The sequence below is a fragment of the Pagrus major genome, chromosome 19, assembly GCF_040436345.1.
Source record: "Pagrus major chromosome 19, Pma_NU_1.0".
In the NCBI taxonomy this organism is placed as follows: Eukaryota; Metazoa; Chordata; class Actinopteri; order Spariformes; family Sparidae; genus Pagrus; species Pagrus major.
In genome coordinates, this window is record NC_133233.1 from 21,280,081 (window position 1) to 21,296,993 (window position 16,913).

Consider the following 16,913-nt stretch of genomic DNA (forward strand, 5'->3'; position numbering starts at 1 on the left):
AAGAACTGGCCACCTCTTGAATTCATACTCCCAAATAAATATGGGGCAGTGTATCACCAGAGTAACCCGCTAAATGCTGCTAATGGTAGCTGCCATTAGCTAGTTAGCTCAGTTAGCCGTGAAGTATGCGGTCTGGCCTGGAAGAAAAGGCTGGGGCTAGCTGGTTAGCATGCTAACTTCAGCAGATATCGCTGCAACACTATACATAGACATCTTTGACATGATGTTAAAATCCCTATTTCATAGCATTCTGTTGATAATTTTAGCTGATTTCGGATTTTATTAAACTTAAATTCTTACATATTGCATCTTTAATACTCAAAAACACAGTTTTCTCATTTTGTCCACTGCCGCAGCACTATATTCTCCCTTTGTTTGAAACAGCTCTGTTTCAGCTGTTTTAGGCCCCCCTAGTGAACACTCAGTCTCTTCTGATTGGTCAGCTCACACACACCTGAGCCAGCACTGCTAACAACATAACCAGAGCAGCTGAGTAGAATTAATTTTCATGTGCAAAACAAGATGCAAGTCATGAATTATGCAAATATGTAATATGCTGAAGTAGTATGATGACACAAAGTCATGGAATTAAAGGTGGTACTATTGACGAGGCGTTTCAGGAGCAGTGTTTTCTGTGGGAGAGAAGAGCTTCTGTTGGTGCAGACTTTTAACTTTTAACTTTGAAGATCTTTTACTTGCACGAGAGCCAATAAAACACTGATGGAAAGGAAAAAATATATAATAATTACAAATTAGGATGTGACAAACAACAGAGTCAAGCATTTAGAAAATGTTTTTTTTTTATTATTATTTGGAGGGACAGGCTGTCAAAATGGCTAAGATGAAAGAAACTGTTTTTTGAACAGCAGGTTAAAGTGTGAATATGTAAAAAATAAAGCAGCTTTGTTTGCTCTGCAGGACCATTCAAGCAGAAATATGTACAACACAAAAGGCAAAAAGTAAGACACGTTTCTTTGAAAATAAAATTTAAAAAAGCTGTACTGTAATACATTACATTGATAAACACTCACTGTTGCCATTTCTTCATGAGAATTGATGTTTTTATACAAGAGAAACAGATGTTTTGCTTGCAAAAGTCAGTGCCCTCTTCATGGCGTATGAACATATATCGGATGGATTTTCAAAGTAATCAAAAAGGCAAAAAGCGAATAATACATTTCCAATGTGCACGCAGCACTTTTCAAAGTATACAATTAATCAGAACAAGTTTTAACAAACAGGACCTGCATGCATAATTTCTAAAGGGTCCAGAAAGGCTGTTGAAACAGCTGTAGAAAGGGTGAGATATGTACATCAACTCTCTAGTGTCCTCACACAGGTGACAGCAGAATCACCTTTCGAAAGGTCTTGTTCTTTAATTAACGAGGCAACTCTTCAATTTTCAGGGTTTGTGTGCGATAAAAATTGTATAATATATGCAGTTCTTATCCACAAAAACCCCTTTACATGTGTCATTTATAACATAATGCAACCCAAGTCACAGACTTCCAAAAAATTCAGAATACAATCAAATTGATCTTTGCAATTTACTTACTTTTTAGTGGCTTTTTGCTAAAATATCAAACCATAAGACTGCCTATGAAAAATACTTCAGAATGCTAGAGAGCGATCACCTTCATAAGTTATACATTTCTCTATAATTCATATATTACAAAGGTTGTCCCGGATTGAAAATGACTCATTTCGCTTTCTTAATAAAATATTCAATTTGTCAGTGATTAGAATTCTTTTGTCGACCTACATAAATTAGTTACAAAATATTAGTGTAATTTTCTATGGTTACATTATAGGCAGCGATACAATAGACCCATAATTTAGTTTCAGTGATTAGGGAGATTCCACAGTTTTCAGTCCCAAAGCTTAAATGGAAGCACTGTGCACACACCGTCGGTAGGCATGGCTCCCCTGATAAGCAGGCACATCCAGTAAACTTCACAACACCCCATTTTATTGCCAAAAATGTCTTAAATTAAATAACTAATGAAATGATGACATAATAAGTTACCAAAAAAAAAGAAAAAAAAAAGAAAAAAAAGTTAAATGTATAAGAGAATAGATATTAAATACTTTCTGATGGACTTGTGGTCCCGTTTCCCATAGCAACGCATAAATGTGATATGGAGAAAAAAAAAAGGAAAAGGAAGATTGCACTTTCAGGTGAAAATATCAAACCACAGTGCTTCTTGAGTGAACGTAGGCTTTATCTGAAATAAATACAAATAAAATCATAAAAGGAAATAATTTAAAACAAAAGTAATAAAGACAATACAGCTACAGCTTTTAATGGTATGAGCATTATTTCTAGTTACCCGGCTCATAAATAAGGAACTCCATAATTTAGCGTTGACTGTTGAATCGACCCCATACAACCAAAACAATGCCTATTCATACATAACTATGTTTGTTTTTTCACAGATAAAGTGCTGATCGAGGAGCTTTTAGAGGGATTTTTTTTTGTACCATATAAGACCCTTGGGAGAGATCTTGAGGAGAAAGAGTCCACTAGCTTCAGGATTCAACACAGGGAGGACCCTACCTACTCAAGTCAAAAGGGAGGACATGAACAGGGCTTTGTTGTGATTTGACTCGGGTTTCATGTGAAGGCCATCACAGCAATGGTCACCATACATTGCCTCCAAAAGCTAGAAAGCTAGAAAAAATCCCTGAGGTGCACATTCAGCTGTGTTGAGATTCCCAACCTGGCCCCAGGTTAAGGTTGATTCCTGTCTAGCATATGGTTGGTGATCTTGGTTTGGTTAAAAGAGCTTTCTTAGGAATTGAGAGCCATCATTGGTTTCTATGGGCCTGCACGTCAAATTGATCTCTAGTTTGTATCTTTTTCACTTTTAACACTAGCTGCCATCTCACACAGCAATATTCCCAAACTGCTTTGCTAACATTTTGAAGGCAAGTCTGGAATTTGAACATTTATTAGGCAAAAGGGAAATCACAGCTTCCTCCCAAATCACTTCTTATGTGCATGTTCAGTCCCCTCCCAAACCCCTCTTTTTTTTCTTGCACTGTCCACACATTTTCACGTTTCGTCAAACTTTCACAGACTCCATCACAGACAATTTCATGGCTTCCTCCAACAGCTGATTGTCTGTAAATGTGGCGGGGGGTTCTGGGACGGATTCTGAAAGGCCAATCAGTGACTCCAGGAGGCAGGTCCCTGGGTCACTTGCCGGGGGGAGGCTGGGGTAACTAGGCAACTGAAACTGAAAAAAGTTGTCCATGTGTTCGTACTCCTTCAGGGAGTTGTAGAGCGAGCTGGGCCCCAAGCAGGGGAAGCCATCGAAGAACTCCAGGTCTGACTCTGAGGAGAGGCTCAGGTCCATGTTGTAGCTTGCAGAGCGATCGACGGTGGGGGAGGGCGTGCGTGGCACGTTACTGCTATGGAATAGGGCGTTACCCTGGTTGGCATTCTCATCCAAAAGTTCTGAGATGGCTGTTGCTCGATTGTCTGTGTGATCCAACAGTGCAGCGTCTATATTGTCATTCTCATCAGCAAAGTCCACCATGCTGAAGCTACTAAAAGCCTCAGTAGACGGCAGCTGTTGTTCTTGCCGTTGATCTTGGCAGCACATGTCTTTACGCTCCCCACAATCCCGGCTACTTCTCGAGCAGTTCTCTGTGTCGCTGAAACTGAGAATGCGGCTCAGGCCTTTCTCATCGACATCCAGAGGGGTGCGATGCTCGCACAGGCCCTCGCCTGGCTCGGAGTCCTCACTCTGACCTGAAGAGTCTGAGTCTGTCATATCGCTGCTGCAACTGTTCTCTCCAGCTGGCAGTTGTGAGTTTAAGGGGAAGGAGGGCACTGCTGGTAGGGAGGTTGTGTTCTCCTCCTCCTCCTCCTCTGTGCTCGACTGCTCCTCCAGCCTCTTCTCCAGCTCCAGCTTCATGATAGTGTGGATGTAATGTGTCTGTACCCTGGTGGAGTTGAACTCGATGCGACCCTCTGTGTTTCCACAGCCGTCCTTGGTGCAGCCACATGGGAAAGAGGAATGATCCATCTGTCAGAAGAAGGAAGTTGTTAAATTACTTGTGAAATGCAAATAAGTAGAGTCGCAGCTGTATTGTGATGTCGAAGCCCGTATCGTTGAACGTCTTTTCAGCTCTTACCTGACATTTGATGCCTGCCAGGCTGCAGCTACACGTCTCAGGCTCGCAGAAGCCCTGACAGTCGCAACCGCAGTTCTCCCTGGAGATCCTCAGCTCATGCAGCTGCCTCTTCTCCTCCTTGTCGATCTTCTTCACACCGGCAGCTTTGAGCAGTGCGTAGCGACGTTTCGGCGGGTAAGGCTGGAGGAATGATCCCTCCTCCAAGTTGGTTCCACTGATGTCGATGTCCTGCTCAGGGATGTCATCCACGGTCAGCTTCTCCGCCTCCTCATTCTCTTGGGTTCCATTCTTAGTCAGCTGGAGAGAACGAAAGGCATCAAATGATTAATTGTTGCACTGAGATTTGGCTGATTATTCAATGCACATAGTGGAAAGTCCGCTCACCTTCAGTTTGAGAGCCTCCAGCTTCTCCTCCCTGAGTCTGTTGAGGAATTTTTCCCGGCGTAGGAGCCGCTGCTCCACGGCAAACTCGGCAAGCGTGTACGTGCGGAGGACGCTGTGGCGCTGCATCATGCCCAGAGTGCATCCTCCTCGACTGGGAACACTGGTGAATCCCTGGCAGCGTGGGAAGAAGAACACTGTCACCTGGTCAAACGTCACGTTGCCTCGCCGTGCTCTCTTGGATTTCTTTAGGATGGATGTTGCTGTGGATGAAGAAACAGTAGATTTAGAATCATTTCATCCAAGAAGGAGATAGGGTTTTGTACAGACTTCTTTTTAGCCGCCGCAGTTGCTTTTATGTGCCACTAGATGGCATAATGCCCCACTGCTTGAGGTCTTGAGATGTGTGCAAACCCTGCTGAACAGACTGTAAAAGGACACCCCTCTGATTCATTGCCCTAGTCCTCAACCGAGCCTTATCATGTACCCAATTAAAAGACACTGCTAACAAGAGTCCAACACGTTTGCATCCTGTAAAGTGAAACCTAAACTACCACAAATCCATTCAGCCTTCTTTCTCACTATGCGACAAAAAAAAAAACCACCCAGCCCAGGAATTTCCCCTCAGTGGCCGACACAGCGGAGGAAGCAGAGCTGCCAGGATCACAAACTGGTGAGTAAATGCTCGGGGCTTCCGGAAGAGGTGGAGGGTGGAAGTGTAGCTCTCAGGACAGAAATAAAAAGCTGCCCACCCGGGAGCCTGCTAGCTGAAAATCCCCACAAATGGGCTGGTTAACTGAGGAGTCAAAGGTCCTCTCTCTGGTAAAAACATTCAGGACCCACAGCGACCAGTCATCTTTCTATACCCAGACAAACACAATAAAACCATATGGGAATCAAAGTGGAACCACATGTGGGAACAAGTCCAACAATTATTCCAGCTTTATTATAAATTCCACTTCCTCGGCCCAGGAATATTCAACTAGAAGACAAGCAACTTTTTCCTCTGCTTGAGCCGCCAGAGCCGATGTTTCTCTGAGCAGAGAAGGATGCTAGTGCTCCACATGTGTTGAGCATTACCTTTATTGTGCGGTGGGGAATTCCTTGCAGAATTTCTCAGCCGAGGATCTTTCTCGGGACACACCCTGAATAACTGGCCGCAAAAGTCACAGAAGTCAAAACTGGGAAAATCTGATAACTGAAGCAACCTTTTAGCCCTGTGCAGGTACAGACAATAGCCTCACTATGCCGTCTATTCTGCCGCTAGGGGTAATACAGATGAAAGAAAGTGCCAGTTTCAGCTTCACATCCATCAAATCCAGTCAGGCTTATGACACCCTTAGGAGACAAATGACACCTTCTCTGCTGCTTCTAAATGGGATAGCTTTACTGGCTGCCCCCCCCTTCACTTCACAATGGCAGGCCACTTTCAGTCCAACACAAACACCGGATTTATAATGGTCTGCACAATCTGCTCTTCTCGACGTGTTTGCATGCCTTCTTTTCTTGATTGGCCAACCCCTCCTTTTTTGTATCCCTTCACCCAGCCTCTTTCAGCACCTGTGCTGGGTGCATGCCCGGGCTTCAGACAAGGCTCTGTGTGTTCCCAGCCTTGGCAACCTGCCACGCTTCTCTTCCTGGCTCCCTGCCTCACCATCCTGGAAACCTCACAACTGTTTGCCCTTCTCCCCGCTCTACAATCCCTCTCCAGCCTGACCGGTGCCCGAAAGGCCAGCAGACGCACCCAGGTCCAGACAGAAACACCCCGAAGCCATTCGGCCCACACCTCTTCTGGAAAGGTGAGGCGGTCTGTCTGTCTGTCTTCGAGGCTCTGGGAAGAAGGTGGATACGGAGCCAAGGTGAGCAGCCACTGCATAATGCGATTAGCCATTTTGCAGCTTCAGGGCATGAAATCAAAAGGGGTATTCATTGCAGAAGTCTGAAATCATTTCTGTGAAATGTTTCATGGGCTGCCAGCTGCCTAAATTCCTTAACTCTCCCCCATTTTTATGGGTTTGTTATCAGAGCCTCCGCGGAGCCGTAAAGACAAGGCGAGAGAGCGCATTAAAAAGCATGTACCATCAGCTCTTTCTACGATTTATCATCACTGGAAGAGGACACTCACTGTTGAAATTTGTTGCCGGGGAGCTGGGGTTGCTGGGAGTGGAATCCAGGGTGTCCGAGTAGCAGCTCTCCCCCTCCGAGTCCCAGCCCGAGCAGGCAGAGGAGAGGGAGGAGGGTGAGGAGTAGCATGGGTCCTCATCCACCTCCTCAAACTTCCTCTTGAGAAGCCCACTCATGGCGTCAGCGCGAACAATCTGCGGGAGAAAGAGCAGAGACGGAGACGGTTTTAGTAAATTATTCATGCTTATTTTAACAGCTTTGATCGCTAAAGGATTCAAGTTTTGTCACATGAATGTAAAGTATCTGCCAGTATAACACAGCCAGAACCATGTTGCATGGGAGCTATTGTACACACAGAGCCTTTTCACAGTGTTCCGAGTCCTGTGCTCAGCCATGTGAGACCGTATGCATCCCAATCTCATGCTGCACTCAGCTGAGAGGGGAAATAAGCCATGGCACAGGAAGCAATCAATCAGGCCTATTCGCATAAGTCAACAATTACTGGACCCTTCACCCTCCTCTAAATCCCATCAGCTCTGAAAATACATTGATTAGAGAGAGGGGGCGAGCGCAGAGGTGACCAAATCATCTCGCCATAGACATTTAATTTTGCATCATTCCCTTAAGGCAGCCTACCTATCGCAGCCACCAACCCTGTTTAACATGCACACATGTACCTCGTAGTAAATATGTACAGCTATGCATACTCAAAGATGTTTTGTTATGCAACTCCTGCATGTATTCTTCCAGCGGTCCCGTGAGAGAAGCTGCTGCTTCAGCGATAAAACAATCAATCCTTTGAGAGAGACATACGGGCAGACAGGCAGAGACAGGAGAGAAAAGATGACCGCCAGTTCACGGGAGGAGGGGATGCCATTCACGCTCCAGTCTTCTAAAATATCGCCTGATAACTCTGAGAACTCTTTAGAAAATGAATAATTCTCTCATAGCTTGAGCAAATAAAACTCCTGTCTCCTCAGAACAGAAACCGCATGACATGAAAAACGAACACGTTTGGAGAGAAGGAAGGTTTACTGGTGCTGTGTTTTACGGCGACGGGACATAATTGCGTCACACAGCTCTGACAAACTACAGAGAATCTTTACAACTTCTGGGAAGCGCAAGGCGACGGGTGACTGCCCGACAAGACAGGCCGTCGTCACAGTCCGTGGGCCGAGCTCTTGCTAACTTAAACAAGGAGGGACAGAGGAGTGGAGGGAGGAAGGAAGTGAGGGTAGAGGGGGGAAGAGACGAGACTGGGCTCGGCTCCAGCGCAGACACTCCCTTCGATGATGTGGAATGGGAAAGGAGGCTTTTACTTTACGCATATAGGAGATCATTTCACCATCAAACTGTTTACTGTCTTCGGAGTCGCGGCCAAATCACTCGCAGCTGCTGCAACTCGAGCATGTTATGGATGCATTTCAATCGTCGCTTATTTTGAGCAGTGTTTGCACAAATATTTGCTTGGTAATACCTATGATTATGTGAGAATGTTTATAAGGAACTTTCAAAAGTCACTTTTGCACTTTCTGGTTTTTTTTTTCAAAGATTTTTTTATTTAATTAAAGAGTCGGGATCTTTGAACGAGTTAAATTTATGTCCCAAACATGTCAATTAGTTGACTGAACATGCTGTTCTGCCAAGAGGCTAATTTGTGACCGCTGCTCCTCAGAGGACATGTGTCAAAGGCAGGACACGTCATGAGCAGAGATCCTCCAATAGCGAGAGACCTTCACTCCATGTGTGACCTGCTGCACGCCTGGTTTGTCTTATCAGGGTGTTATGCAAGTGTCAGCACTCGTAGGAACAGGGAAAAAAAAAAAAAAGGAAGCCTGAGCAGGTATATGAGGAGAGGGTCAATTCAGCATGCAACCGGGAGCAATTATGCAAAAGCAATGCTGCCTTTTTTGACAAGGATAAAAGCGAAGTCAGAGTCAAGGGCAAGAGGCTGACACTTTCGTGTGGGTGATGGGGGCAGCTTTGCAGCTGTATATGGGGTTACTGTTCCTGCTGCAGTCAGACATTGTTGTCCCCAGTGTACGTATGATGAATGAATCACCTTGCGATAGGTCAAGCTGCCTCATATAGAGTATGCAACAAACAAAAAAGGCTTCCTTCGAACTGTGACCAGCTGCTTATTTCCCATCCTTAACTTGGTCGAGCGGGAAATAATCTCCCAACGCCTCTCACGGCCTCTAATATCATCACATCATGGGATTTGCCTTGAAACGATTTAGGAACACCTGGGCGCAGCATCTGTTGCTCGTGTGTGCACTGATCAGACAACAAGTGCGTTCGGAACGCCACACGAGAAGGAGAGGAAGACGCATGGGTTCACCTTACATTTTTGCCATACCTCCCACCCCCCACCCCCCTTTCACCATGAAAAAAAATGAAAACAAAGCTGTGAGGCATCCTCAAGGGAGTGCATAGCGCCAGCTAAGCAAAGTCTTTTTAATTAAAAGCTGCAGTGAGGCAGAAGGGGGAGGAGAAGGGAGAGAGGTGGGGGGGCAGTGGTGTCAGAATTGGGTCATTGTCTCTTGACTGCAGTCTACCTGACACATTGATTTGTTAATCCTGTTCAACGGGCAGAAACAATGGCGGAGAGGTTAATCCTGGCAAGGGGACGGCTTGTAGTCAATCTGGAGCTTCTCAGCCTGCTCAGCCGCTGCTGCACCCACAGAACAAGGCCAAGAGAGCAAGAAGAGAGCACGGAACAAGGGACTGGGGCTAAAAAGACAACAATCGTGCAATGACTCATTTGCAAAAGGAGTGGAGGGAGGGAGGAAAGGAAAAAAAAAGAACAAAGATAAAAGAGGAGAATTCAGAGCCGGGCTCCTTGAGAAAGGCAGCGCCTGTGAATGTCTGCTCTAAATGGAGAATGGATGTGATCGGACAGCCGAGCCAGAGAGGGAGCACAGCATGTTTTCAACGCGCACTAAATTATGCATCACTGTCATTCCATCAACCGCACACAGGCAGGCAGATAAAGGACGCATCCGCCGAGGTGCTCCCCAGCCAGTTGTCACGGAGTTGGGAAGATAAATCTCAGGCGAGGAGATTTGTCACCAGAAGCACTACACTGCTCGAGTCAGATGCATAACTATGTCAGTCGAATGAGATTATCTTGATACATGCAGCTACAGGCTGCTAATATGACTTCAGAATCCCAATTCATTTCTGTTTTATCTGCAGACAGCTACTCGAGCTCTTATTAGGGAATGCTAAATTATTCAAACAGGGGAGGGATGTTTGAAATGTTAAAAAGTTTAGGTTGAACCGATCACGTGTGAGACCGTTCAACAGCAACTTGCTTCACCTTTCACTTTAGCGAATAGTTTGAAAAAAGAGGATGTGAAGATGGAACAATCTCTACCTTCTTATCTAGCTTTTCCAGTGCAGAAAGACATGAGTTTCAAAAAATGATTTAGAAACACAAAAAAAGGAAAATCTAAAGGAAAAGAGATGTGAATGTGCATCTCTAACATCATCCAGCAGCTTGTTTAAACTGCCCCCATCTGCCCCGCAGCCCAACAGGACAAGTCACAGTTGACTTTGCCCCCTTACACTAGCAGGTCCTGCCCCTTTGCGACTGATAACAGTGTGGGCGGGAGCGACAAGTTACACTAAACTTAGCCAGCCGAGAGCATTTACACGGCACACTGACAACCCTGTGCAGTGTCTGAATGACTGACTGAGCAAGTTGAGTGCTCATAAAATGTGATAATGATGAGCCTGGGAGTCTTCCTGCGTGTGTGCAAGCGTGTCTGGGCAGGCCGTCAACCAACCCCCCCCTCCCCTCAAGGCTTCGAGCTATCGCACCTCTCACTTCCAGCCCTTGTCACCGAGAACACGGAGGTAATTGATCAGAGCCATCAAGGTTGACGGCGGGGCTGGATTCCAGCTCCCGCACAGCTGGGGGAAACACTGGCTCATTTCTTCGACTCAGCTGTTCCTCAGAAGCGCTCCACCTGCTGGAACAATGCGGTGAGAGCTGCTCCCGTTCCCCCTCTCCTCTATGAGCCTGTTGTTCTCTCGCTGAAAAGCCCAGAGCTCGCCGCTGTGACTGTGCCACAGAAACATTCTGTTCCCCTAGCTGCCTCGACCCGTGCACTCGCTGATTCCAAAAAGGAGAGGTAGTGGGAAGAAGGAGGGAGGATTGCACAAAACAAATAAATAATGTCATGTCTCCAAACCGCAGGAATTCCACTTTGGCAGCAGTGCTCTTGCTGTAATAGTGGGAGAAGAACACAGGCTCTATCTAACCCAGATGTGTTTTCTGCTGCTAACCACTGGAAAGTCCTGCTCCCAGAAGGCATCTGAGCGAGCTACCTTTCCTACAGCCACACCTGACAGGGTATTAGCTTGCACGTGTGCCGCATACCCTCAGCTGTCATTAATCTGCTATGCAGGCCAAACTTGAATGGCCAGGAAGTCTTCAGGAGCCAGACTGTGTCCTCTTAATGATGCAGGGTAGTTTACACAAACAGAAAGAGGGCTAAAAAAATATATATATAATTTGATTGCTAGAGGAAGTGAAACTAAAATATGCAGTTGCTTTTGAAAGATTTGCATGTACCAGTGTGTAAAAAGAAAAAAGCAGAGTTGAGAAACTCGAGTGAGGAATTCCTTTGCATAACAGCAAACATGCAGCTTTTGGTTTCAGAGTGTGTGCGTGTGTGTGTGTGTGCGTGGAGGAAGGGAGGAGGTGGTTGTGGGTTCAGGGGTCGTGCTCCAGTCTGAGACACTGAAGAATGCTGGGAGAGAGGGACAAAGCAGATGGGAGCTGCTCCGCTGCCGTGTGGGAGACCGTCAACAGACTCCCTCCACACACACACACACACACACACACACACACACACACACACACACACACACAGAAACCCCCCCCTTCACTCTCTCGCTAGTCGTCTCTAGGCACAAAAGCGTGGGGGCCATCCTGCGTGACCGAAATGAAGCAGGCACAGACAACCTTGTCTGAACTCGGCACTGCCGTCGCTGCTGCTGCTGCCTCTTCTCCCAGCTGGGGAGGCAGATACTAAAAGTGTGTGTGTGAGCTTCCTGAGGTTGTGAAACGTACACTGCAGTGCACAGGAAGTGGTCATCTTCCAGTTTATCAGTCGTGTGTCTGACAGCTGCAGGTACCACAAGGTTAGCTGAGTGCAGGGGAGATGGAGGTATGGATGTGAAATTCCTCCAAAAATGTTGCAGAGCTTTTGTTGCCTTTCTGTCTTTTAAGTCACAGAAAAATGCAACAAATTGCTTGGTAATTGTTGTTTACAGAAGGATCAGGGTGCAAAAATGTGAGCCAAAATGGAAAATTATATTATATAAGCGCAGAGAAAAGAGTTATTCAACATCTCTGCAAATTCCTGAGAAATGAAATGCACAGCAGCAAGTGCCATATTCCCTCTCTGTAAACAAAGGATCATTCAGCTCTCTGTAGCCTAATTCCAGAAAACATGATTCCAAAAATGATCCGGGTGAGGTCGCGCTAGAGACGATTAGATTCAGTCAGTGTAGAGTCTGCGAGAGCCTCAGACTCTGGTGTCATTTCACATTAAACGCGTTAAAAGCAGCTCCTGATGAGCTAATCAAATAAAAAGAGCGAGCGCACATGTTCATTTACGCGCATTTACGCGTCACCTTCGCAGGCTACGACAAGGAAACATCCATGTGCTGACATGGAAAAAAAAACCGTTCAAACAATGAAAGGCGCTCAACATTTTCCACACCTGGCTCGCTGAGGTGAAATATTAAATCACCAATCACGCAATCAATCATTAAATCTCGATGATGCGTTCACGTTCAGCTCAGCCTGCGCTCTCTGCCGTCTGTCTCCCTCCCTGTTGACCCGATCATTCCTCGTGATTAATGCTAATTCTAATGACAGCAGCCCCTGTCAGCTGTGTGTGCTCACATGTAGTGCCTTCAGGAGTCGCTCGAGTTACAAGAGGCGCACCAGCACCGCTGAGGTGAACAAGAACAACTCCGAATACACAAAGCCGACCTCATCAACAGTTCACAGAAATGAATCCACAGCCGAAAACACGCTGTGATGTGAAGTAGGACGGCAGTCTACAGGGAAGCAGGGGAAGTTGCTAAAAAACCTGATTAATCAGGGATCGATGCGTAAATCGATAGGCGAGCGAAGGGGGGGGGGGATCATTGGAATCTCGCCTGGATCGATGAATTATTATATTTATTTGCCATTATCCGATTGGGATCACCTGTGTGTGAAGCAGCCACTAGTTAAAGCTCACTCCAGCGAGCCGCCAATCATGTCAATATTTAGAATAAAGCGTCAAGTTAACCAAAGCCACAACGCGTAAAGTGTGTTTTTGCGAGAAATCGACCCGGAGATCCACCTCACAGCGTCTTCACACACAGCCACCTTTAAACATTTAAATGCCTCCGACACAACATCCAAACTATCTGGCTTCCACCTCCTGCGCTGAGGGTGAAACACACAGAAAATAACGCTGTTTCAATCAGCCCAGCAGCGGCGAACTCTCCATTCTGTTCCTACTCACCACCAATTCGCGTATCCGATCACCATCAGTGACAAAATCAGCGTCGGGGTAAACAGCCGATGGGATAACAGTGTGGGTAATCCAAATGGCACGAAGGAATACGGCGCCTATCCCCGCATATAGACGGCTCCTCGGTGCTATTGTCTGCGTGTGTCCGCCGCACGGGGCTCCGTACCAGCTGAAGCGCTTCCCTTGTCTGTAGCAGACTGCCGAGAAGCGCAGCCTTTTTCGTCAGTGGAAAACTCCCTCCTGGCGTCTGGTCTGACGCAGGCGGTGACACAAGGAGGCTGCCCACGCCGCTTCCTGCCTGTCCTCCTATGTCACTGTACACATACGAGCCTACTACTACCTGCATGAGAGAAACATGGTGATCAATGGTCATTAATGTGATTAATGGTAATAGGTCATTTAATAAAATGGGCAGTCTGAAGCCGTTAAAGAGCCTCTGGTGGTGAGTTTGAGAAAATATGTTGCTGTTGGGTTACCAGATAGATATCAAGTCAAATCAAATCAAGTGTTTGGTGCCACGTACAAAATCGTCAGTCTAGGGAAGTAACGTAATGCACGTAATGGGATTACGTCATTAGGATACAAAAAAATGGACATTTATTAAGTTTTATTAAGTTAAAATAAAGATATTGCTACTTGACACTAGTCTTTTCTTGCATATGTCTGGTAATCCAAAAGTAACGGAGAGTAATCAAGTTACATTGCTTTACATTACATTTTACAATACATTTTTAAAGTAACACTCCCAACCCTGACATTCACACACAGAACAATGTATAATAAGGTAAACACCTTATAGATAGATGGATAGAAAAGTAATTATCTGGCAGTAAATGTAGTAAAATAACAAAAGAACAAGTAAAAGTATATTTATAGTACATTTACATGCAGGTGCATACTGTGTACTATGGGTTTTATCCAAGTGCTGATAAAATAAATAAATTAAAAATGGGGTTCTTTAGCTCTTGATGCAGCATGCTATCTGCAAAGTAACTAGTAACTAGATACATAGATAGATAAAAGTCATACTGACTGAAGTCATACTTGAGTAAAAGTAAAGATATCATGTTAAAATATTACTTTGATTAATGTGAAAGTCACCCATACCAACAGTACATGAGTTAAAGTATCAGATATTAAATGTACTTAAGTATCAAAAGTAATTTTCTGGCAAAAAATGTATAGTACATAGTTTTATTTTATCCAAGTGCTGATGAGATAAATGTATCTTCTTTCTTTATTCTTCTTCAGCTCTTGATGCAGCATGCTATCTGCAAAGTGACTAGTAACTAAAGTTATTAAGTAAATGTAGTGGAGTAAACAGTTCAATGTTTGAGAGGAGATGTAAAGTAGCAAAAAAATGAAATACTCTCAAAATTGTACTTAAGTACAGTACTTGAGTAAATGTACTTAGTTACATTCCATCACTGATAGACAGGATAGCTCAGTCTTCAGTGCCTAGTGAGGTACAAGTATATAACAAATAGCTCTTAACATCAATCACTAAACAAACTACACAAGGGCACCCAAAGAGGTAGATAAGAGAATAAAAGGATAAAACATAAATAACTAATGAATAAATAAATGATTAGAAACTACTGTCATTTAGATAAAACCAGGCGTTTTATTCTTAGATCCTTAAAGTTTGGACATATGTGGTTTTCAAATGACAGTGAAAATATACTAAAGCTGGAAACAGGGCTGATGTTTTGGAGATATGTGGTTTTTACAGGAAAGCAACAGTGTATTATGTTGTAATGTTTCCCCAGTCGGCATCATCTCCAAAACATCTTCAGATAAATAAAGAAAAACTGTTGCGCGGCTCCCCAGATCGTCTCTGTATGAGCTCACTGTTGTGTAGTTAGAAACATAATCATCACCGCACAGATAACATCATCTCTAATAGTGACGTGGGAGGTGCTGTAATGTGCTGTGTGGCAGGGCTTGTTTCCAGTCAAGGGAAAACACTGACTAAGCTGTATGAAATTATGACTCAGTTTCTTTTTCATGGAACACAAAAGTGAAGCGCGGTTTCAAAGGAAACGACTGGCTTACTATAAGGAACGATCAAAACTTCATTCTCGTAATGATTCACGGCACGTCGCATGAACTCAGACTCAGCTGATAGAAGATCTGATATAGTTTTTGTATCGTAATGACAGTTCAGTTTGCAGGTGGTTTCACAAAATGACCTGAGCTCCTTCTTTCTCAGATTTGGGGAGTTCACATTTTCCAGCGTATTAAACTTTTACACGTGATGGACTTTTTTAAGGCTGCCTCTGGTATTTTTGGAGTCCTCAAAGGAAGCGTAAGTCCTTTTTGGAAATAGGCTTTGCTTTGTTGGTGAGAGTTAGGCGAGAAGATTGATACCTTACACATCCAGTATATGTCAGTAAAATACAAGGCTAAAGCTAGTTAGCTTAGCTTAGCACAAAGGCAGGAAACAGGGGGAACCAGCTAACAAAACAAAATCAAAATCCATCTCTACCAGCACCTTTAAAGCTCACTAAAACAAAAACACCGTGTTAAAATTTGCTGTTTATGGAAGGTTATGTTCAGGACTATTTCTTGGGAGAGCTGAAAGGCAAGAGGAAGCTTAATTTTGACTTTTTAAACAGCCTTCTGACCTTTATTTTTGAAAATGAAAGTCTTTTTTCAGGTCCACAAGTTCCTAATAAATTTCCCTGAAAGTGCTTCGTAGTCTGAATCTAATTTTAGGGGAAAAAAGAAAATGAAAACAGTTTTTAAAGCTGAATTTATTAGAGGTTGTTAACGTTTAGAGGAAGAGAAGAGCTGCCCCTTTAAATAAATCTTCACTTTGGTTTGGGGAATTGGTTGCTCCACGAGATAAAACCCTGAAACGGCTGTTTCCAAGGTCAAGAATGAATTTTCACACCTAATTAACGATCTTACATCAGCACAATATTTGAAATTCCACAGAGTTGTAACGGCTGATTGAATCAATGTCTTCTCCAGAAGCAGCGCCGTCACACGCCCACTCTCTCCTCCGCTGAACTCCTCGCAGGTATTTACAAGTCCTTCTGCCGAGGGCGAGAGCACTGACATGCTCTGCTTTCATTCTCAGCCGGACCTGAACACTGAGGCAAAGTGTTCTGCCAATGTCAATACAGGTGCTTGACTCAGATTCGTGGGGAAAGGTCTCCTAAAGCTGTGTACATAGAGCTATGCTAATTGTCTCCTGCTAATAGAGGGCCCTTTTCTCACGGGACTGTCGAGCCTGAGGGCCCCAGTTAGGGCATCGCCCTCAGAGGAAAAACAAACACATCAAGCTGAATGACAGCAGGAATAGTCTCATCACGGCTGTTTCCAAAAGGAGTCCTGCTTTCTAAGTTTATAAGTGATACATAATGAAAGTAAGACAAGATACAGTGTGCAAATGTTTGGATTTACTTGATTTGCTTTGGAGGTAGTAGTTTCACTGGAGCCATAAATTAGCATTTAAACAGGAGTGAATGGCTTTGTGATAATGAGTGTGTTAGATAACAGAGATTATGGCTGGCCACGCAATTTATTTGAAGCTATAGTGAAAATGTGAGAAAAGCTGCTGATTAACAAAACAAAGAGGATACGTTACGTGTTGTCTTATTAAACCAGTTAGTCTGAAGGGTTTTGACATTAGGAAGTTAGTGTGAACATTAAAGATCCTGACAAAAATCCGGCAAGGACATTTAGTAAAACTTAGGGTCAAGGAAAAGAGGA

At 44.5% G+C, this 16,913-nt stretch overlaps 1 protein-coding gene across 1 annotated transcript; it reads right to left on the bottom strand.

Annotated features, from left to right (window-relative positions):
- Nucleotides 1-782: 782 nt before the first annotated feature.
- csrnp1b (cysteine-serine-rich nuclear protein 1b) lies at nt 783-13,438 on the bottom strand. Its single transcript, XM_073488196.1, has 5 exons — nt 13,185-13,438; nt 6,650-6,842; nt 4,528-4,787; nt 4,144-4,440; nt 783-4,034 (listed from the first exon to the last, which is right to left on the bottom strand). Exons 2-5 carry the CDS (start codon nt 6,822-6,824, stop codon nt 3,066-3,068), a joined length of 1,701 nt encoding a protein of 566 aa, XP_073344297.1. The 5' UTR covers nt 6,825-6,842; nt 13,185-13,438; the 3' UTR covers nt 783-3,065.
- Between the last annotated feature and the right edge of the window lie 3,475 nt (nt 13,439-16,913).

Bases quoted from the DNA above. Each gene is read 5' to 3' on its own strand.
- csrnp1b (XM_073488196.1), bottom strand. From the start codon at position 6,824: ATGAGTGGGCTTCTCAAGAGGAAGTTTGAGGAGGTGGATGAGGACCCA. The intron at 4,788-6,649 runs GTGAGTGTCCTC...CTTCATCCACAG, and splicing joins CCCGGCAACAAATTTCAACA to CAACATCCATCCTAAAGAAA. The intron at 4,441-4,527 runs GTGAGCGGACTT...CGTTCTCTCCAG, and splicing joins TGGAGGCTCTCAAACTGAAG to CTGACTAAGAATGGAACCCA.